General features: G+C 26.6%; 3 protein-coding genes and 1 non-coding gene across 4 annotated transcripts; 3 read left to right on the forward strand and 1 right to left on the reverse strand.

Moving 5' to 3' along the window:
• Positions 1-6,598: 6,598 nt before the first annotated feature.
• On the forward strand, positions 6,599-12,309 carry LOC133030982 (vesicle-associated protein 2-1-like). The gene is made up of 4 exons (XM_061104138.1): positions 6,599-6,637; positions 11,730-11,811; positions 11,990-12,105; positions 12,199-12,309. The coding sequence occupies exons 1-4, from the start codon at positions 6,599-6,601 to the stop codon at positions 12,307-12,309; spliced, it is 348 nt and encodes a 115-aa protein (XP_060960121.1).
• Positions 12,310-18,180: 5,871 nt separating this feature from the next.
• Positions 18,181-19,903, forward strand: LOC115722983 (peroxisomal membrane protein PMP22). Its single transcript, XM_030652375.2, has 7 exons — positions 18,181-18,339; positions 18,417-18,515; positions 18,649-18,750; positions 18,857-18,932; positions 19,301-19,371; positions 19,485-19,570; positions 19,664-19,903. Exons 1-7 carry the CDS (start codon positions 18,268-18,270, stop codon positions 19,719-19,721), a joined length of 564 nt encoding a protein of 187 aa, XP_030508235.1. The 5' UTR covers positions 18,181-18,267; the 3' UTR covers positions 19,722-19,903.
• Positions 19,904-21,586: 1,683 nt separating this feature from the next.
• Positions 21,587-21,659, reverse strand: TRNAK-UUU (transfer RNA lysine (anticodon UUU)). Its single transcript has one exon. It is a non-coding gene; the product is annotated as a tRNA-Lys (tRNA).
• A 50-nt stretch (positions 21,660-21,709) lies between these two features.
• LOC115724101 (plastid-lipid-associated protein 6, chloroplastic) lies at positions 21,710-23,429 on the forward strand. Its single transcript, XM_030653559.2, has 4 exons — positions 21,710-22,049; positions 22,245-22,481; positions 22,751-22,877; positions 22,970-23,429. The coding sequence occupies exons 1-4, from the start codon at positions 21,792-21,794 to the stop codon at positions 23,188-23,190; spliced, it is 843 nt and encodes a 280-aa protein (XP_030509419.2). The 5' UTR covers positions 21,710-21,791; the 3' UTR covers positions 23,191-23,429.
• Positions 23,430-25,022: the final 1,593 nt, after the last annotated feature.

Here is a 25,022-nt window from a genome sequence, read left to right on the forward strand (position 1 = left end):
GTTTAACTTACAGTAAGTACGTAATTAAGAAAATTGATAAAAATAAAAAATGATCAATATATACATGTGTGTGGTTTAGCTATGTGGAGCAGCGGTAGCCATGCATATATATTTAAATGGAAATAAGTGGAAAATTGGCCAATAAGATGTATTATTTATATATTACTTTTTTTTTTACAAAAATTAAATATGATTATTAGGTTATTATAGTGGGTAAGTAGTGGAATAGTAGGGTAGTCCACCCGGTTTAATCTAATTAACACCATATATATAATTTTAATTAATTAATTAGTAATTTGATCTCTCAATTAAAGGCCATCTTTCGATTCCTTTCTTTTTAGAAAGAGCTAGAGAGTAGTACCCCACAAATCAATTAATAATCCCACTCACTCTCACACACATTTAATTTGCACTACTTAATTGTGTGTATCAATATTTATTAATTAATTAATTACTAATTTATTAAAAGCATTTCCATTAACTGATGGAGGATTTTGTCTCTCAATAATTTTGATTGGAAGTATAAATATTTGTTTAATGAATTTTTAGTATGCATACATTTTTGAGGGGAGGCTATATATACGTACGTGTAATTGTTCTATTAGACACATGATTAATAAATAATTATATATATGATCAAATGAGATAATGGTTTCCATTAATTCCTAAGCACCAATATATGTGATGTGTGTTTTCCATTAAATAATACTTTATAGTAAAAAGACGAAAATAAATAATCCTCCTGAATCACTATATAAATATATATAAATCAGCTACAATAATATTTTTTGTAATTAATATTTTCAAAATAATTATTTTATTGCGACTAAAAATTAATATTTAGGGGGCATGTAATGTAGTGGGGGTTTCGAACTTGCCACTATCTAAAACTTTGCCACTCTAACACATATTATATAAAATGATATTTTTTTAATATAAAGTTAAATTATTAAATAAATAAATAATTGTATATATTATGACAGGTCTTGATTTTAGTTACAAATACTTAATTTTATAGTAATATAATTTATATATATTGTCTGTAAAAATATATCAAATCACAATAAATATTTTTGACGTTTGTGGCGAAATACTTTTAGCGAGACACATTAATAATTTAGACATATAATATTTTTTTAGACAATTTTTAATTATTCCAAACGTAAAAAAAAAAAAAAATTGCATGTATAGTGAATTTTTAGATGAAATATGATGTAAATGATTTTTTAGAGCATTATGAAAATATTATTAATTGATCATCTTGCGATATACTAATATATATACAGAAGTGTACTAGCATAATATTATTATTATTTTAATAATAACTATATATATATAAATATATTATATCAAACAAAGTGAGCATAATAATTATGGGTTGTTATGACACTCAAAAAGACCCTTCTTCTGCCTCTTTAAACATTTGGATAATCCAAACGAGAATTCACCAACCTGTAACAAGCTCATTAATTATTAGTTGTTATATATGGTTTTGTAATTCTAACATTAACAATTTGTCCAAATAATAAATTAATAAGGAAATCAAATTTTAAGGGGTGTTTGAAATTTTAACCCATGCCGGCGGCCAATGCCCTGACGTGAACTAATTAATTATATATATACAAGACCGGTTATTTGAGTATAGGTGAGTTAAGCGTGCGTTTCGAGCTTTCAAATGCTCCCGAATTATAAAGAAAAAAATTATTAGTATACAAATAAAATATATTAAATATTAACAAGATTAATTTTTAACCTCTAATTTTTTATTTTTTTAAAAAATATATTTAATGTGTAATTAATTATGAAGAATATTTGAATTTTAAAACTCTCAAAAAAAATTTAAGAACTTTACTATTACCCCAAAACACTATTAAAATTATTATTTTCATAATAATTCAACTATATAGATGGCTCTAAATTAAATTTTAATTTTCCCATAAGCCTATGAATATAGAAGCAGAAGAAAATACACAAGTGGCCATATATATGCTCTCTCTTTCGGTGCATATATACACGTGTTTAGATTCTTTGCCAGAATATGCACATACACATTATCTCTATATATTTATAGAATCTGCTACTACATACACCTCAAAAAATGTTATTTTTGCCAACACATTTTGGTGCAGCCAAAAATTAGTATTACGATGGTAAAATAAAATTTACTTATAATATATTAGCAAATTAATATTGGTATTAGAACTTTTACCACCATAAAATAAAAAGCGCTGGTAAAAATGACTTTTCCCAGCATATAAATATGTTGGAAAGAGTTAGATTTTAGCCACTGCAAACGTACGCTGGTAAAATTTTGACCTCTTTACTAGCGCAATTTGCAAAATACGCTGATAAAAGTTACTTTTACTAACGCAATAGCGAACTGTATTAGTAAAAGTGATATTTTTTGTAGTGATATATTTATTTTTGTTCGAAGGTAGCTGGGTAGGCATGCGAAGAGGGGTATGATATTTATTATTTCTTTCTTGAATATTGTGATTGGCTAATTAAAATTTTTTAACATATAAAAAATAAAATGTGGGCTAAACTTGCCCTAATACTATTTGAGAGTTGTTTTGTGCAGTAGTAGTAGTAGCACTAATAATAATAATAATTAATAATAGTGATTAGTGTCCAAAGGAAAGGGACAGACAATACACACGATCATATATATGTATGATTTTTGAGTACTACTACAACTACTAGCTAGTACTACTGCTCTACATCTCTTCTTATATATTTTATATATGTAGTAGTACGTACTAATTAATTTTAATTATATATATATATATTAATCATCCAATTCCAAACAGTACTGCAGTTACTACTTTACAATTCGAGTGTGTATATAGTATAGTGGATGACGTTTGAACATTATTGCAACATTAATTATTAATTCATTTGTGGTCTTCCTCCACTATCTATATTTATATATATGCATGGTCACCACTACAAAGTACAAACAATAACATATATATATATATTTACATTTTATACCTTTACTCTACAAATTAAGATCGATCCCTCACCATATATATATTCACAGTTATATATAACTACCTTTTTAGATTAAAGGTATATATATAAATGTGAATATATATTTACCAAAATTAAATTCATTATAATGGCATATTGCTGGAACCATATATATATATCATCTCAAATATATAAGTTATATCAATTAAGATATATATCAACTTATATATATGAATCTCCCCTATAATCAGTAAGTATAATATGTAAGTTGGGTGAGAGACACATGCATATATGTGCAAGTTGCATTATAATTAATATATAGTGGTAGTGCATCTGCATGCATCCAAATTGTAATTAATTAATTAATTAATTTTGTGTGAACAAATTAATTTATGGGAATCTTTATTATACAGATATTCTGCCAGGGATTCACCCAAAATGTCTAATTAGCTATTGGTTTTCCTTTTTACTTCTTTCTCTCTTTTAATTAATTTGATAATTTATTAATGAATTAGTCAGATAAGCACTCAATTATATATATATATATATAATATAATGGATATATATTTAAGAAGGGAGGGCTGTTCCTTGTTGCCCCTTTTATTGGGATATATGTTTTGACTTTATCCATCGCATCATATATATATATATATAGCCATGCACAGGCGCTATATATACTTTTTCTACATTATATATTATATAAAATTCTCACTTGAAAATTGAAATAAATCCAATACTATTTTTTTTTTAAATTAAAAAAAGTATTAATTAATTATGTAGTTATATATAGTGTTTATCTCTTTTCTTGAAAGAAAGCAAAACACCAATACACATACGTTAACGACTTTCTGCCTCACTCTTCATATAATTAATTCTTTCATTTCATTGGGAGTACTCTTCTTAATTTAAGTAATAATTAACCAAAAAAACAGTACGCCATTATATATAATATTTGTGTATATATAACCATATATGCAAACACCCACTATAAAAAGAAAAAGTAGTATATATATAATATACAAGTTAATATATATACTTATTATAATTAAAGATTGGTTTTTTCTCACAGAGTTCCGATCGAAATTATGCCCTATTATTAAACTTATCTTTTCATTACTTAATGAATAAGAAAAACTAGCTACCTATATAATCCTAATTAATTACATATAAACTAATAATATATATGTTTATCAAAAAATAATATATATATATGAAATATCATAGTACAAAACAATTAAACAGGTAATTAACTATATATATATTCCATTTTGACAGTTCACTTCAATTTATAATTAATATAATATATATTACTATATATGTATAAGCTAAAGCCACGTACCTTTAAACTTGATCATATGCAGCCTTACAACATGACATAGTGCGATACACGGCATATATATGTATAAATTACATATATACACAAATTCAACATATATATATATGTATATGTATATATAAATTTGAATAAATAATTTTATATATATAGTGATCGATATAGCACAAAGGATGGATGAGTAAATAAAGCCAACCAAAAAAAAGCAAGTACATACTTTTTGTCTTTGTCAATTAATTGATCATCGTACATATATTGAGTAAACATGTTTTTATAACTATAGCTAGTTGGCCTGAGTTTATATTATATATATATATATACATGCATGTCAGCATTCATGCATATACCTTTGGAAGATCCAAATTGTTTGTATAAATATAAATAGTACTTTAATTAGGCAGAGAATGTTTTCATTATTTTGTAATTATCTTCAATTTATATATATACTATATGATATGCATGCCAATACGAAAATATAGTTGCATGATGTACCCTTTCTATTTTGTTATATATTTAGAATATTTTGAAAATTAATTTCAAAAAATTATAAATAATTATTAAAAAAATTTTATTTACATCTTAAAATATTTTAAAGACACGTCATTTTAATATAGATTAATTAACTTTTCTATGCATATATTAATGTATATGTTGTGTTTGTTGATATGTATAGGAATGTTTTGATCATTTATTAAATGTGTAATATTACATTATCTATCTATATATATGGTGTATTAATCCTTAAATGTATTTAAATTAATTTGCTTCGTGAATATTAAATAGTATATCTAACTGTAAATGATTTATTATTAGATTACGTACAACACCGTGACATGTTTGATCATATATCGCTATATATAATACATTAAATATTATAGTGAAATACACGTTCCTTTTATCATATAATTAATATTTAAAAATTTAGAGATCATAAAAGAGGGGTGCATTCCAATATTATCAATAATATGATTTAACTATTATAGTTTAGTTGGAATTTAATAATAAGTCATATATATATATGTGTGCATCATGACCAGATCATGCATACATATAAGGACTTGGTTAAATAATTAATATTTTGTTTTACTTTTAGTGGATAAAGACTACGTGACTTTAATTTGATCGTATATTAATTCATTTATTTAAATAAGATCCACCTCAGCTTAATTATTATTATGTAAATACTGTTGGTATAGTGGTATCTACAAAATTTTGACTTAAAATATATAATAGTTGACTACAACTGTGTATCTGTATACATATATATATATAATTATATATTATTTTTCCTATGGTTATTAATTAGTTCAGTCAACTTCATATAGAATTCAAATTGCAGTACGGCTATATACCAAATAAATCATTTTTTTGACATGCATATATTGGGAAATTTCATTTTCAATTTTTAAAAAGACATCTCATATCATAAAATTTGGACTCTATAAACTAATTTATAGCAAATAATGCTAATAATTTTTCAAATTTCTAAATTATCCTTTAATTAAAAAATTTCTCTATCACTGTTTGCCTCTCTCTCTACTTCGTCTCCCCAAAATCTATCCAAATCCATTCAAAACCAACCACCACAAAACTCAAACTGCATATTCTAACAATAAGATAATCGACAAAATCTAGACATTCCATCAATATCTCATTAATAAGGAGTGTCATAAATTTAAGCAGTGACAAAAATCAATACAATGTCGACATTCTATTCATATTGTAATCGATATATCATTGATATCCTATCGATAAAGAATGTCGTGAATTTATTAATGCTACTTAGTTTTTGGTGTTTATCAACAAAGTGACTGTTGACAACATACCGACATATATTATCGATAAATGCATATTGCATGACAATCACATGTATAATTAGACATATAATGTTAATTAATTTTTGACATTTATTATCCCACCTTCTCAATAATTATTTTGGTCATATATAATAGAAAATTTCTACTTTATAAGTTATATATTTTTCTGCTTCTTTAATCTCACTACAAAAAATAATTATCTTTAGTGACAACCTTTTAGTCACAATATAAATTTTTTGTGACTTTTAGTCACAATAAAACATAACATTTAAATACAAGTTGTCGTCAATTTAATTTTAGTCACAATAAGTATAACAATAAATTATAATTTTTGTGACTAATACATTTAGTCACAACAAAAGAAAAATATTTTATAATTAATCACAATTTTTATATTTTTAGTCACAAATTTTGTTATGACTAAAAATAAGATTTTTTGTAGTGCTCTAAAGTATTATTCTCTTCTAAGTTGTATATGTCTAGTAACTATAGTTCTGCAAGTCATGATGAGCAGGTTCGTAGATTAGTGGGTCATTATTTAGCTAGGCCCACTACAAAAAACTGCTACTTTTAGTGACAACTTTTTAGTCACAACATAATTTTTTTGTGATTAAATGTGACTTTTAGTCACAACAAGAACTTACTTGTACCTAACACATAAATTTTGTCTAATTTTTCACCACCGAGAGAGATTGAGACCGAGTGAGCTTAGAGAGAGAGCTGTGAGAGGAAAAGTAGAGAGAGGGAGAAAGAGACTGAGTGTGAGGGAGAGGATCTAATAATTTTTTTAAAACTTTTGACTTTTTATTTTATTAAACAAGGGTAAAAGAAAAAGTTCATGTAATCAAAAGAATATTGTTTGGTAAAAATCATAAGTAAAGAGACTAAATTTTAATATGAGATGTTTTATTATGTATTGATTGTGAAATTTTTTAATATATAGAATTGGAGTTGTAATCTCTAGTACGTAGTCTTTACCGATCGATAAGAAATTTAATTTATGGTATTGTTATTATCACACAGAAAAATAAGTACACTCAAAAAATAATACGTATGAATTGTATACTGTACCTACAATATTATTATACATATATATAATACGTATGAATTGATTATAGTGTATTGGACAATATTATTCTACATGGATTAAATATAAAAATATTAAATCATGTATAAGAATATGAGCTATTTCACTCAGCACCAATTAGTTTTGAGATGGTAGATATTCATAGGAGAAATAGTTTACTTTTTCAGCCTATATGGATGGATAAGACAATGTGCGTATATAGGCGGTGCCGGTGATTAAGTTTGACATATGGGGCTGTATATGATCTTAGTTATATATAGAATCACTCACTTTATTTCTAATGACTATAAGATTTTGTTTCAAAGTCTAGCTAATACGAAAACAAAGCTCCCTCATCAAATTTTGGACCTATATTCATTCACCAACCCCAAAACCCCATTCAAAACCATTCATAATTTTCATATATGTGAAATAATATAGTTAATACTTATCAATACAAACATAATTATAAAAAAAATCTTTGGTAGGAATATGAGTTTGCTTTTTGCCCTAAAAGAGCATTGATATTAAGGTGATCAATACTATATTGATCTAGTATTTAATAATTCATTAACTTTATGTAATTTATTAAATTAACATATATAAAATTAAATATTAAAATGTACAAATAATAATGTATCACTCAAATCAAGGCGTGTTCATCTATGGTTATATGTTTAATATCATGGTTTGCTATAAGATATTGTAAGACAGTACTATAGTAGTTTGTGCACGATTATAAAATGGACTTGAAAAAGACTTACGATACTGTTGATTATTGATTAGGGGTTGTTAGAAAAAATAATGAGGACGTACATTAAGGTTTAATTCTTGAGCAATAAGCTATGAGTGTGCCGGCTTGTTTGGACCTCTGTATAAGGGGTCAGGTTGTATTGTATAAAATTTTATTAGTATAATGATCATATTGAAGATATTACTGTTGTGAGTTAAGTATCATCAGGACTGGTTTTAAGCATAAGCAGTCTAAGTCCGTACCTAAAGTCCACTCATTTTAGGAGTCCAAATAAAAAAAATATATTTTAAAAAATATACATATTCTTTTAATAATTTTTAAAAATATCATTTATAGTAAATGTCTGAAAAATGTTTTTTTTCCTATGATCTATTTTAACTCAAGGCCTTAATATCACTCGTGTAAAAGTATCTAAACAATCTATCCTTCATAACGAGACTGATTACTAGTATCTGAATTTTAAGACTAGTATCTGATTTTTGAGATTTGTAATTTTTAATACAACCTATCATGTATTAATATATAGGGAATGTATTATATTGTTTTGGAGAGTTGGTTGCATTAGCCAATACTCTCTCTCTCTCTCTCTCACCCTAATCTCTTTGCTTTTTTTCGTTCAAATCACTGGTTTCAGTCATCTTCTCCGGCAATTCATCTCAACTTAATTTGTTTGGCATGTATGTGTGTGTCTTAGCTTCATCTTCTCCGACAGATCCATATAACTGTTTTTTTATTTTTTTTTAGATTTAGATCTAATTTTGTTTTCACAGTAGATTTCCCCATCTCCATAGCTCTCTCTCTCACGCTCAAATATAAGTACTTGTCGACATTTCTGACAATTATTGAAATGAAAAAGTTAGAAAACACTATTCATATATATATATATAATAGTGGGAGGATGATGTATTCACATGCACTAGCTTCCAATAATCATTAATATTTATAGTGATGAACAAATTAAATTAAATGAAGAAAGAAAAAAGGTATACATATATTAATTAGTGGATTGGTGCGTTATTAACATACATATAGTGTATAGAGTGATCATATATATGTGTGTGTGTGAATGTGGCCCATATTAATTATATATTTTGTGTGAGTTGGTTGATCAGGACCTAACTTAAAACTATATATATCTGTATAATTTTCCATGGTAGGAAATCAATCAAATGTTGATGGAATATATACTTTATAACTTTAATATTAATATCCAAATAGTACTAATTATATATATATATATATTATTATTATTAGTAGTAGTAGAGTATGTGCCTCATAATTTGGAATTAATATTTGGATGGACCAATAATTTGAAGCAAAATCTAGGTGATGTCACCTAACTTTCCCCTTCATCAAATCATTTTTTAGTATTCATCATCACCAATTAATATATATAATAGTACAACCACTCACTGAACTTTATAATTATTATTATTATTATTATTATTATTATTATTATTATTATTGGCAAATTAACTAAGGACAGCTGCCTTGCTAGTTTGGACTAATACTTTGGACAGCTCTTCTCTTAATTACTAAATATATATAATCTATTTCATATATATATATATACAGTTTTTAAGGAGACTATAATTATAAGAAATATATATATATATAATACATATTTATTTTAATTACTACACGTGCGATCTCATGATCGATATATAAACATGCATGCATTCGTTATTAATAGCTAGCATTTAAATAATAATAATACCAAATAAAAATGAATGAATTTATGATATGTTATTTAAGAGGTTTTTTTTTCATTTATTAATGTATTAATATTATTAATTCTGTCAACTAATAATTATTGTCCAAGTATATTTTTGGAGATGGAGACACTTTAGATTATATTGATCGATCAACAAAATCTACAATGTCGAAGAAATTATTATAAGACAAACAGCGACAAATATAATTAAATTGCTGGATAAATATATAATTTATATATATATATAAAAATGAAAAATGAAGAAAAATAAAAGTATAGGGACACTTCAATATTACATATATATATATATATATATAGAAAATAAGTAAGACTTAGATGTAGTAATAATTAATGTACTCATCATAATGATCATAATTATTGTTATTATTACTTTCGTGTATATATATAAATGGCGTCTGATTAAAATTAATCTGGTCCATTGAAAATTATTAGCTGGTAAAGGAAATATAAATAGAAGAAATTAGTGATCTATATATAGAGAGAGGGAAACTTTTATTAGTGCATTGATCATCTTCATTTATATTTTTTTTTTGAGAAAAATTCACTAATATTATTAATCAACAGCAATCATTAACAACAAAAATAAGTAAGGGAATTTCCCCAAACCAACAATTGATCATTTAAAATATATTAATCATGTCCACCAATTGATCCATGTACATATATAGTGATCAACGTCATAAAAAAATTATATATATTTATATAATAACCAATATATATGATCAATAATTGAAGTGTGTAATTATTATTATTCAATATTGGAATCACGTCAAATTGTAAAAACCACTATATATATTTATTTATATAAGTCATGATATCAATCACACACACAAAGTAATAAATTGAATCTTTGTCTAAAAAATACAGCTATAAACAAGTCAAACCAAATGACTATATATCAGTGGGACCATATTCAAACTATACTTCTTTTCTCTTATTTATATATATATATATATATATATATATATATATCTGATCACTAAGAAATAGAAAAAAAAATCAATTCTTCGATATTTTTGTGATGATGTTGTTCTAGACACTATTAATAAAAAATACACAATTACACTAAAAGGAAGAAAAATAAACATTTTTAACAATAAACTTGTGAAAATATATATCTATAGTTCAAAGCAATTTCATTAATTATTCGATTTTTTTTGAAGTAACCTCAGTTATTTTATTTATAATATTGTATAGGTTTGATTATAATTTTAAGATTTTATCAATTTAATTATTTGAATAGAAAATGATACATATCATATTACTTTCCACTTCACAAATCACTAATATATAATGAAATATACATTTATTAAAAAAATCTTGCAATTATACTTAATATGTTTTTTTTTTTTTATATTGGGACCTCTTTTTTATAACAAGAAATATAAAATTATTAGACTAAGCTTATGACCACTAAAATATATTTGTAATCATATATATATATATAGTAGTTTTTATTCTGGCACAGCTGCAATGTGGAAAAAATAGCTGTAGCGATGCTGTGAGAAAAAATACTTGCAGAAAAATTGTAGAAAAAAACTAAGCTGAGTGTGGTAAATTATAAATTTCAAAATACTGTGTGTTATTAAGATCTATTATAATAATGATAATGTTATAATCTAGTTTATAATTACCACAAATATATAAAAGTTTATTTTATATAACATTTTTATTTTCTATATATTTTAAATTTTTTTTTTAAGTTTAAATTTATATGTAATTGGTAAAAAATAATTTATAATATTTTTATATTATATTTTATCAATTGTAAATAAAAAAATTTGAAACTCAAGTATATAAGAAAAATCCTAAGTTGATATGGTTTCTTAATATTAAAATAAAATATAAAATAATTTTTTTTAAAAAAATTAAGTGACTTAATTATTACTTATTTAACAAAATAAACTATATTTTGTATTTGCATCACTTATTTATATTTTTATTGGAGATACTCTAAGTAAACAAAGGTAAGGGAAAGACTATCTTACATTCTCATTATTTATTAGTAAATATAAATGAATTTTTTTTTTATTTTCTTTTTTATTGTGTAGGTCAAAACCACATCTCCTAAGAAGTATTTCGTACGGCCAAACACTGGTGTTATACTACCTTGGGACTCATGTGTCATAAGAGGTGTTGCTTGTTAACATCTTGAATTCGAATTAACTAGCATAAAATTAGACCAAAGGAAAATTAGCTGATTGCAGCCAAAATTAAGAAAAAACATATTGTCCTTGACCAATATGCAGCCTGCACTGCATACTATAAGTACTCATAAACGAAGATTGGATACTAACTTTTGAATTTTCAGTGACTCTCCAAGCGCAACGAGATTATCCCCCGGATATGCAATGCAAAGACAAATTTCTCTTGCAGAGTACAATAGTGTCTCCAAATACTGATGTGGATGACCTTCCACAAGATACTGTAAGATGTTCTGCTTTTAATTATGACAAAATGTTTTGTTTGAGTACTCAATTTTACTAATGTTTGCTGAATTTTGTTCCATATTTTAAACAGTTTACTAAGGAGGGTGGAAGGGCATTAGAGGAGTGCAATTTGATATGGTTTCTTTATAATATATTATATATAGTCCAATTTGTTCCAAATCTTTGGAGAATTAATAATTAATGTGTCCATTAATTATAGTCCATCTGTTAATTATATATGAAGCTATATATATATATATACATAATTCAAGTATAACATATTGTGCTATAAATATATATATATATATATAGGGACCATTTTCCACAAAAGAAAAGATATTGGAAATCGGTTAAGGAAAACGAACAACCCACTATATATATAGCTTAATCATCAATAACTATATATATAACAATATAGTATAGTAGCTTAATTAATTATATTTAAGGTTATATAAATATATAGGGCCACAAGATCACTCTTGGCTATATAGATGTGTTGCCTCTTTCTGAATGCAAGAGTCACTATAATTATAATTGATCAATTACACATGTAATCATTCATTATAAGCTAATAAGGTAATTAGATCTTCATATACATTAATTTGACAATCAAATTAAATTAAACTTTTTATAATTTTCAGTGCCATTGTATATAAATGCTTAGTATTACTTTTCATTTCTATAGGCGGAAACAATATATAATATATAAAATATTTATTGTCATGGATCAATTGTTCAATAATTGACTAACACATCCAATGAAGATAAAAAGATGTACTTATATATATATATACATGATCATCATATTAATAAAGCCATTACGTATATATATATACACGAGAGAGAGTGGACATTCTTAAAGAATATTCTTCAATTATATATTTCTTCTAATAACTAAAGCAGTATTATTTATAATATTAATTTTTTAGTTAATAGGATCATATATAATATAGCTAATTGTACTCGATGTATTGATCGATCAAGAATTAGAGAATATTCATCCGAATATTACTATCTTAATAGTAGAAATTAAAAACAATGATAACCTTTGGAAATATAATAATAAATTCATCCCACTCATCGATTATTTTTTTGACTATGAACTTAAAGCTATATATGTGTCTTGCTTTCCTTTGGTTTTTAATATCATCAATAATTTCCTTCATATAAATCTCACTTCCTTAATTTGTCAATATATTAAACTAATAGGTAGGTCTTATAATTAAAGAAACAAAAATGTTATATTATTATAATTATAATTAATATGTCACATTCATCCTTTTAATTACATTCTTTATTTTCCAAAAAATAATTAAGTTGGAATTTTCCTGCCCAACTTCTCTTCGGAAGAAAATCAAAAGAAAGAAAGTTTTTGTATGTATTTTAATTTTGGTGCATAGACTTTTGTCCAAGTAATTAAAAACAGAGACAATAAAAAGAGTATTTTATCGTTCCTTCTATTAATTCAAAGAAAAAAATAAAATTAAGCCACCAAAGTCACATTGATCTTTCTCTCATGACTACTTTCAATTAGTAGTTAATTAATTAATTAACCTCGAAATGGTTAATTAGTATGTACTATACAGGCCCTTAATTGATCAATGTTGAAGACAAATTATGGGCTACATCCATATCGTATCTACTTAATTTCACTATAATTAAAAGGAAAACTAGTTAGGTTTGAAATTTTGTCTTTTATAAAAACTAATTAATTAATTAATTAATTTAATTAATTATGGAATAATAATATTGGTACTGAATAGTTATTCTGTAGTTACAGAATATATCTCTGCAACTGCAACATAAATCAGAAAAATAAAAACACACAAGAGGTTTTTATACGTGATGTCAACAATCCTTGTAGATTATTACTATTCCACAAGACCATGTCCAGAAATAAAATTCATTAGATAGGTCTCAAAAATACAAAATAATTGACTTATGCATAAATATTCTCACTCTCATTGTATACTACAAGCTTGATGTATTCTACCTTCTAACTGAATCTTGCTAAAACTTTAAGTGCTCGAACTCCCTTCGATCTCCTTGAAGAGTGATTACTTCCTATCGAGGGAAGACTTGTAGAACTTTCTGTTGAAGGTAGCACTATTCTTTTTCTTTTTTTGTAGACTTGATTGCAGACTCAACACAATTTAACAAAACACCACTAGATCAGGTTATTATTGAACTTTATTTTGATAAGAAATTATTTCATTGTACTATTTTGTACCATTTTAAAAAATGTAAGGTCTAATTTATTATTTAACAAAACAGATGGTCCAATTAATAACTTTTACAAAAGAAATACTCCAAAATAGTACTATTTACCCTAAAATTTTCCTTAATTAACTTGATAATATGTCACCATATTTGTAACACAATATATTATAGGATTAAAAGTTGGGGCAAGATTTTTGTTGACCAATTCCATTCTGTTCATAACAATTTTGTGAGAATTTTCATTTTTATAGTTTTTAAGGTATAAATTTACAAAAATGTGATTTTTTTTCAAAAAAAAAAAATTATCTTATGGGAAAAATTACAAAAAAAAAGGTTAAAAATATCTAGAAAACAATTTTACCCCTCACTGTTTTTCAGGGTTTAGGACCCACTCATTTTAATGGCCCAAATAAAAAAATACTTTTTTAAAAATATACATATATTTTTAATTATTTTTAAAAATATTATTTATCTTTATAGTAAGTGGTCCAAAAAAATAGTTCTTATAACCCATTTCAACTCAGGGTCGGCCCTGCTATTTTTCTCAAATTTTTTAATTTCTTTTTGAATTTTTGTGAGAGAATTGACTCTTTTTTTTTTTATTTGAAGAAAGCCATATTTTTGTAATTTCTTGTAAATAATGTTATAGATAGATATGAAGATCCAATTAGGCTGTGATATATATTATCTCAGTATCTTCTTTCGTGGGCTTAGGTGATAAAAGCCCGAACGTGCATGTGGCCCACCCAACACTGTTCAGTGACTTGTAAATCATATTTGAAGTGTTTTGTGTGTATATTTTCCAAATTAATAAGTTAAATGTTAATATCGTTTTGCTAGTGTTATTCATATAAAATGCTGCCTGGTCGGCCGGCCGGCATATATATAAATATATATAATATAATTTGTATTTTTTATCATATAATTAGAAACAAAACAAACATGTAATAAGTAATTATCAAGTTAAGGACATATATACTTATATAGTTTTAGATAATTAATATGAATTAAGTTGGAGTATGTATATGCATGCAGGCCAGGCCAGCCAAATTAATCTCGAAGCTAGCTAATATTACTTGTCTTATATTCTGAATTTAATTAAATTTCGGAATAATAAAGAAAGAAATAAAAAACATATATATATATATGGGAGCATATACATGACCTCTTCTTCTGTTCTTACAAAAAAATATAAATAGTATGTTATTGTGAATTAATTAAGATTAATTAGTTATGAATATATTTCGGAATATTGCGAAACCAACATGGTCTCATGGCCTTTGCGAGTGTGGCAATGATTTTTGTACATGTAATTAAGTTTACTATGAACTCATGCACTTAATTATAATGATATAATTAAGCTATAAATAATGAGATCAATTAATTAATTAATTAATTAGTTAATTTGCATTGTGATTAGGTTGCGTGACTTGCCTTTTCCCTTGTGTGACTTTTGGGAGAGTTGGTGAAATTGTGGACGAGGGAACAAATTGTAAGTACAAAAATTTATAATGTCATTATTATCATACTAATTGTACGTTGATTAATTAATGCATAAATATATATATGTATATATATAGCATGCTGTTGTCTTGGATGTGGATATTGCTTGCTATATATGTTCCAATTTCAGTGGTTGCTGAGTTGTTTCTATAGAGAGAAACTTCGAGCCAAGTATGGATTACCAGCTCACCCTTGCTCTGATTGTTGTGTTCACTTCTTTTGTCACCCATGTGCTCTGTGTCAAGAAAATGCTGAGCTCAAATCAAGAGGCCTAGACCCTATCAAAGGTACAAATTTCGGTTGTAACCCTATACCAGTTTCGTCCAAATTTTTTAGTCTAATTTTTTTTTTTAATTAAGTACGTTGTATTATTTAAGATTATTTGTAAATTTTCAAAAAATTTCGAATGTTTTACAGTGTTTAAAATAAAAAGAAAAAATCTAAAAAATTATCCAAAAGAGATAAAGAGTACCGATATAATTCTTTAAGAAGGTATACTATGTATTGATTATTATTTGTAGGTTTTCATTATTAATAAACATAAAATCCACTATATATGTACAGGTTATCCCAAATCTCAAGTTCTTCCTCCAAGATTTTCATCTATGTTTAGATGATGATCATCATCATCAAATATCAATATCATCTATTAATGATGAATTAATTAATTACAAGAAGATGAAGAAGAAATTGGGGTGTCATCCAAAGAAATTAAAAGTTATTTTTCATATTCAGTTGTAGTTCAAGGAAAGGAATTATCACATGCATTATTATTTGTATCTCCTTTCTTTTTTCTGTATTGTGAGATTAATGTTTAAGTGGAATTATATAAGCTCTTTTTGTGCCTTAATTGAGCTACGTACATTAATCATCAACTTTGGGCCTGCTTTTAATCTATGTGTATATGTGGGCTTTCATAATGGGTTTTACGCTTTTGATTTGGACCTATCTATTTGTTTGAGCTTTTAGAATAAGCTCTGGGCCTTAATCTATCTCTAATGGGCTTTTATTTTTTATTTAGGGGTATATTGAAAAATGCCTCTTTTTATTTATCAATTAACCAAATCTACCTCTAATTTATATTTAATTGAAACATACCTCGTTTAATATGCATTGTACCTAAAATACTCAAGGAGTCACATGGATAGTATATTGAAGTGACATGGGTAAAATTGGTAAAGTATTTAAGAAAAAAGGTAAAAATAATAAACTTTAAAAAAGAGAGTAAAAATAAAAGAGAACAATATAAACCTCTTTTATTTAACTAGGCTTTGGGCTTTACTATTGTACATTTCGGTCTTTGTTTCCAAATTTGAATTATTTCGTATATTGTTGGATGGCTAGCTAGCTTATTAATTATGTCTTCTGAAATTGTTTAAAATTTAAATATTTGGAGTGAGTGACACGAAAGTGATTATGAGGGTGTTTTTCCACATTATGGAGCTCTATTATATATATCTTTGGTGGTTAAAAAAGTTATTAATATGTTATAATGAATGGGAGACTAATAAGACTAACTACTAATTGGATTGGTTCATTCAATTTCAACGTGACAAGTACTTGGAAATTTCTGAGTACCCCTTCTTCATTTCCACTAACACACCAACTTTTAACTACCTTTTTTCTTTTCCTTTTTAATATTTCTATTTTTAATAAACTAATAAAAATGTCTATTTATTTATTTAGACTATGGTGCACATGTTTCACACACTCACATGTAATATTTACTACATACATATAAGTTATGACCCAGTTTAATTATTTACATGGCATTGTTAATTTAATTTCACACTATTTTTCTTTGTCACCCTAAATTATTGTATTACGAATTTCCTAAAAAATTGTAATGGATGTAGAAGTTTTGTTGTAACTATATAATACAAATAATCAATAAGAAAAATATATGTATACACTCATAATTCATTAATTAATTACTGATTCATAAATATCAATTGGTTTCTGCAAAATATATAATATATTAATTGCATGTGAATGAGTGTGACTATATACAGCTAATTAAGTTATTTATAATAATATCCATTTTGGCTATATAATAATTTGATCGACTGCTGAGATTATATTGATCGATCTGGTTCCACATATGCATGATAAAATAATTAATAGATAATAACAAAATCATATATATATTAATTAGTAAAGGCTAAATGAGTGTAAACTATAAAGTAGTAAAGGAAAAGATCAGTGATACTTATCCTTTCATCATGAATGAAATAAATATATATTTTTTTATATTTTGTTTGAATTATTATAGAGACTTAATTTGATCAATTCTCTTGACTTATTCTGAAAACTGTGCAATTAATATATAATTTAATACAATTATTAATTAATATTATTTGTTAATCTTTATATATACATAAGATCTGGATATGTATGGATGTTATATTAATTGTTGAAAGTAGTAGCCTAGCTAGCCATGTCTGAGATAGTGAATGAATTTTGGGAAAAGTATCTTAATCAACTTCATCTTCATCCTCTCAGGACCAAGGTACGTATATATATATAGCTACTATAATACTATATATTTTTTTGTTTAATTTAATTAATTAAGTTGATTAATTTCAGGCCATCACAGCAGGGGTTTTAGTTGGATGCAGTGATGTAATAGCTCAGAAGATCTCTGGGATCAAAAAGCTTCAACTAAGAAGATTATTTCTTATGATGGTACGTATAATATTAATTAAGTCATTAACTATTTCCTTTTTTCTTTTAATTAATTAATAATATATATAAATTAACTAATAAGCCTTAATGTTTTGATAATAATTGGGTATAAGATTAATATATGTATATGCAGTTGTATGGTTTTGCATACTCAGGACCATTTGGGCATTTTCTGCACAAATTAATGGACAAAATATTCAAGGGAAAGAAGGGAAATGATACTGTTCTGAAGAAGGTAATTAATTAATTAATTAATTAATAATTATACATATATTAAATGGTTAATTGGTTGGTTGTTTTAATATTAATATTAATAATATATATAATTATTAATTAATTAGGTGTTGTTGGAACAATGCACATCATCTCCCTGGAACAACTTATTTTTCATGATCTATTATGGCTTCCTCGTTGAAGGTACGTAATTCATTTATTATTTCATCAATTACTACTTTTCATATTAACTATTTTATATGCATATATCTAATTAATCAATTATGTCTCATTTAATATTATTCTCAAATTAATTACTTCTTTTTTCTGAATATAATATATATATTCTTAACATTTAAAATAACTACGTACGCACCACTCCACTCATTTCATGTGATCGAATTAGAAAACAAAATTAAGCTTAATTATAATTTTAATTAACCCAAAAACAGAGAAAATGAAATTATATTTTGAAGTTTGGTTTAAAGTGTGCATTATTAATTTATAGAAAATAGTATATAGATGTAATTAGTTAATAATTGTGACTGATCTTCCCATTAAAATATATACAGGAAGAGCATGGGGTTTAGTGAGAAGTAAGGTTAGAAAGGATTATCCTTCTGTTCAGTTGACTGCCTGGAAGGTATATAAATATATATATATATATATTAATTCCCTAACAATTAATTATAAAAATGATTTAGAGTTTATATTAATATTTGTAATAATTTGATTGAATGAATTAATTAATTGCAGTTTTGGCCAATAGTTGGGTGGGTGAATTATCAGTACATGCCTTTGCAACTTCGTGTTCTCTTTCACAGCTTCGTTGCCTCCTGCTGGTAATAATAATAATAACCATAATTAATTAATTAATTACTTAATTAATATTTCTTAATTAGCATTAATATATTATTTAATTATAAACATAACAGGGCCATCTTTCTAAATCTCAAGGCAAGATCGGTAGTTGCAGCAGTGAAGAAGGCCTAGCTTGCTACGTACTACTAATAATAATAATAAGTATATATATATACGATGATTAATAAGCTACCTAGGGGTAATTCATTATATATGTTTATTATTATTGTAGTAATGTATACTTACAACTTTCCTTTTTCTTCTCTTTTATCTCCATCTATCTAGATCTCTACCTATACTAATTAAGTACTTAATGTGGAATATTGTATTGTATCATCAAAACTGTTGGAATGGTAAATTTCATAACATCAAACCTTTTTTTCTAATAAATAATGAAAATTAATTAAAATAATAGTCTACAATCCAATTGAGACATCTTTTTTATTGGAGACACAATAAGGATTAGGATTAAAAAAATGAGCTAAAAAATCAACCGCCTATTTTCTAGATTATTTGACAAAAAAATTAAAATAAAATTAAATGGAAAAGATTGCAGCTTCATAATTAACTTTAAGAACACTTATATCTTGTTTCATCCATCATTCAAAAGCTATAACAGTAGAAATTATTGCAGTAGGTTCATTCAACTTCGTAGCTTAAGCACTTAACTATAGTGTAAGGTACGTAATTGCACTACTAACAATCCTTTCAGTGCAAAGAACTAACAATCCCTTCAGTGCAAAGAACTTGTTATTCTAATCGAAGAACAAAGAATAACCAACAACAAAACAAAACCATGTCACAGACAAGATTAAAACACTCAAAATCATGTTACAGAAACAAAATAAAAATGTTCAAAACCATGCCACAGAGACAAGACGAAAACGCTCAAAACTATATCATAAAGACAATACTAACACACTCAAATCAAGTCACAAAGACAAGACTAATCACAATAACAAAAATCGAATTACAGTAATAAAAAATACCAAGCCGCACCTAAACCCAAAATTATTAACCTCTAGAGAGAGTAGAGTAGTTTCATAACATCAAAGTTAATTTAATTAAAACTACGTTGTTAAATTACAAAAGGCAATAATTAAAATAACTAACATAACGGTCATGACTCATCAGTTCATATCTAAAAGAAAAGGTTAAAACGCCGTCTGTGGGAATCGAACCCACGACCACGTGGTAAATTTCATAACATCAAACCTTTTTTTCTAATAAATAATGAAAATTAATTAAAATAATAGTCTACAATCCAATTGAGACATCTTTTTTATTGGAGACACAATAAGGATTAGGATTAAAAAAATGAGCTAAAAAATCAACCGCCTATTTTCTAGATTATTTGACAAAAAAATTAAAATAAAATTAAATGGAAAAGATTGCAGCTTCATAATATACTTTAAGAACACTTATATCTTGTTTCATCCATCATTCAAAAGCTATAACAGTAGAAATTATTGCAGTAGGTTCATTCAACTTCGTAGCTTAAGCACTTAACTATAGTGTAAGGTACGTAATTGCACTACTAACAATCCTTTCAGTGCAAAGAACTAACAATCCCTTCAGTGCAAAGAACTTGTTATTCTAATCGAAGAACAAAGAATAACCAACAACAAAACAAAACTGTCACAGACAAGATTAAAACACTCAAAATCATGTTACAGAAACAAAATAAAAATGTTCAAAACCATGCCACAGAGACAAGACGAAAACGCTCAAAACTATATCATAAAGACAATACTAACACACTCAAATCAAGTCACAAAAACAAGACTAATCACAATAACAAAAATCGAATTACAGTAATAAAATACCAAGCCGCACCTAAACCCAAAATTATTAACCTCTAGAGAGAGTAGAGTAGTTTCATAACATCAAAGTTAATTTAATTAAAACTACGTTGTTAAATTACAAAAGGCAATAATTAAAATAACTAACATAACGGTCATGACTCATCAGTTCATATCTAAAAGAAAAGGTTAAAACGCCGTCTGTGGGAATCGAACCCACGACCACGTGGTTAAAAGCCACGCGCTCTACCGGCTGAGCTAAGACGGCTTCTTGCTATCTACTTCATTATCAAAATATTAAACCATTAGTTAAATTTCAATTGGAGGAGACCATTGACCACAGCACAACAAACACACTACCATCCATCCAAAATCTTCTCCATTCTTCCTCACACCATCCATGGCTGCAGCATCTTCTCTTCCCCACTACTCTCTCGCTCTTTACCCTTCTCTGTCTCACTCTTCTCTTGTTCCAACCACACCTCGCTTCCCTATACGAAGTCGTTTCTTGGGTCATGGACATCGCAGGAGAACCCTTTCTTTGAAGTCATCATCAGCTGGGGATGGTGTCTCTGCAGTGGTAGAGCCTCCACCACCGCCCCCACCTCCACCAGAGCCTAAAAATGAGCTCATACCCAACTTAAAACTCAAGTTATTGGTCAGTTGCTTTTACCCATTTTACAAATTTCAGTTTTTTTTTTTTTTCTGTTTTGTTTTGGACTCTGAGCTTATAATATTCCAATTTGTGATTTGGGTTTTGGAAATTGGAATGGAAAGCTTTCAACTTTAACACCCAAATTGAGATTAGATTAGAATTCTGAAATGGGATTATTCCAATTTTGTATATATACAGAGTGGTGTGAGTGGAGTAAATAGAGGGCTTGCAGCAAGTGAGGATGATCTTGGTAAGGCAGAAGAGGCTGCAAGAGAGCTTGAAGCAGCTGGAGGAACAGTAGATTTGTCTAAAGATATTGATAAATTGCAAGGAAGATGGAAACTCATATACAGCAGTGCCTTTTCATCTAAGACTCTTGGTGGGAGTCGTCCTGGTCCTCCCACTGGAAGATTACTCCCAATAACTCTTGGCCAGGTAATAAATCTATGGCTAGTTAACACTTTTGCTCCCCGAACCTTGGCAATGGCATGTACCAAATCATGCCGTTGTTGAACTAGTGATTCTTGGATTCAAGTATTTTTGTCCAATTTTACTAACACAAGTCTAACGTAAATGAAAGTTTAAGAAGGTACATGTAAAAAAAAGTTGGATTAGCAATTTAACAACTGTCATTACTATATGATTTACTGATTTATTTACATGATATGAGTGACTCTATATAATCTGTGTGTGTGTTATTATAGGTATTTCAGCGTATAGATATCTTTAGCAGGGACTTTGATAACATAGTAGAGCTTGAATTAGGTGCCCCTTGGCCTTTGCCACCTATTGAAGTTACTGCCACATTAGCACATAAATTTGAACTCATAGGTACGTTGGTATATTTCATCAACCATAGTGATAGATAGAGGCATGCATATCTTGTTCTTTTCATGATTATACGAGTTATATATACTTTGCAGGATCTTCAAAGATACAAATTACATTTGAGAAAACAACAGTAAAAGCAAGAGGGAATCTGTCTCAACTTCCACCATTGGAGTTACCAAGGATTCCAGATGTATTAAGGGGTCAGTCTAATTCTAGTCCAGGGAGTGGTGAATTTGAAGTTACTTATATGGATGATAATATGAGAGTTACTAGAGGAGACAGAGGGGAACTAAGGGTGTTTGTGGTATCTTAATCTTCATTAATTACTACTTTTACATTTATATATCTCATCATTTCATTCTTTTTTATGATCCCTTTCTTATTATGGTTGATTATTCACAACCATGAAAATGGAAATGGACAGAATTAAACTGTGTTCAAATTATACATATATAATGATGAGCAAAGTCTTGTACTTGTATACTTGTAAATTTAAACGTTTTTGAAATATATTGACAAATTCAATAATGCAATTATTATTATTATCATCAATTAGAAAAGCCTTGCTTGTATTCTTGTCCACATAATAAAATAATTAATATTAATAATAGTATTGCAGGATTATGTTTAGGTTGCTTATAAACAATGTTCATCAATTTTAGAATTATTTGTTTTGAGGGGTTTAATCAAATCTAGGCTCTACAATGTCATTTAATGTGTGAAATGAAATTAGCTAACTATATCTATTATTGGAAGTACAACAATGTTTTGAGGGGTTTAATCAAATCTAGGCTCTACAATGAAATTAGATAACTATATACCTATGTTTTGCATAATCACAAACAACTTCGAATATAGCTACACTTCTTTTTTTTGTGCAGTGGAACCTCCTTAAATCAGGATAGCTCATTATCTAACCGAAGAGCATGTTTTGTCAAACCATGAGCTGCATAATATTTATCACGAGCCACATGGGACAAAACTGCTCCCGAAAATTTAAACAATAAAACTATAACATTTTCAATATAGCTACACTTTTGTTATTTAATAATAGTACTTTTGTACTTTGTATTTGTATATGAAGATTTGGTTGAATTTTGCCAAATAATATTTTAGAAGTATGTTTGTAAATATGTTGATCAATCTTTCAAATAACACAAATGTCATCAAGCTTCTTGTATTGTGGTGGATTTCAAGACCACATGGCATCATTTTATTCACATTTTTAAAAACTAACACATTTAATGAAAGTTATGATATCTAATGGGCTCATAAATAGGTAAGCTATAACTTTGATCCGATTGGCGAAGCATGGCTAAAGCAGAAAATGAAGAGCCTTGATTCTAATCAGTAAATCTTCTAAGTTCTAACGACACATCAACCATTATTATTTAGTGGAAATTACGCTCAAACTTTGTTGATACCAAATGCAATATAAGTATACGCGTTGTCCTTGATCTTTTTGGTAGGGGTGAGCAACGGTCGGTTTGGTCGGTTTTTTACACAAAAAAAATCCAAAATTCGGTTTTCGGTTTTTATGGTTCTAATCCGAAAACCGACCGACCATTATAAAAATATAAAAAAAACCGACTGTTTTAATCTACGGTTTGGTCGATTTAAACCGACCAAACCGAACTTCATTTTTTTTTTTTTTAAAAAAAAAAATAAGTTTTAAAATTTTTTATAATTATTTGAAAACTAAAAAATTAAAGTATTGTATCAAATATCATATAATTTAAAAATAAAATTTTCTTAGTTAAATAAATAATGTAAAATAATTTTTTTAAATTTGTTCAAATTATTTATGCTACTAATATAGTAATGAATTATATTAAAAAATTAGTATTATTTTATGAATGTGTGTATATAATATGTAAATGCATCAAATTATAATAATATAAAATAATGAATAATTGAGACTTTAAATAAAAAAGATATAAGTAAACTTAGATTAATAAAATTGTATATTAAATATGTACAAAAATAATATATATTACATATAATATATATGTTCGGTCGGTTTTCGGTTTAATCGGTCGGTTTGCGATTGACACTAAAACCGACCATATTAAAGTGGTTTTAACCGAAGGCGGTTTTTTCGGTTTTCAGTTTTTTCGGTGTCGGTTTTTTCGGTATTCGAACGGT

This window comes from Cannabis sativa, chromosome 9 (genome assembly GCF_029168945.1).
Source record: "Cannabis sativa cultivar Pink pepper isolate KNU-18-1 chromosome 9, ASM2916894v1, whole genome shotgun sequence".
NCBI classification, from domain to species: Eukaryota; Viridiplantae; Streptophyta; class Magnoliopsida; order Rosales; family Cannabaceae; genus Cannabis; species Cannabis sativa.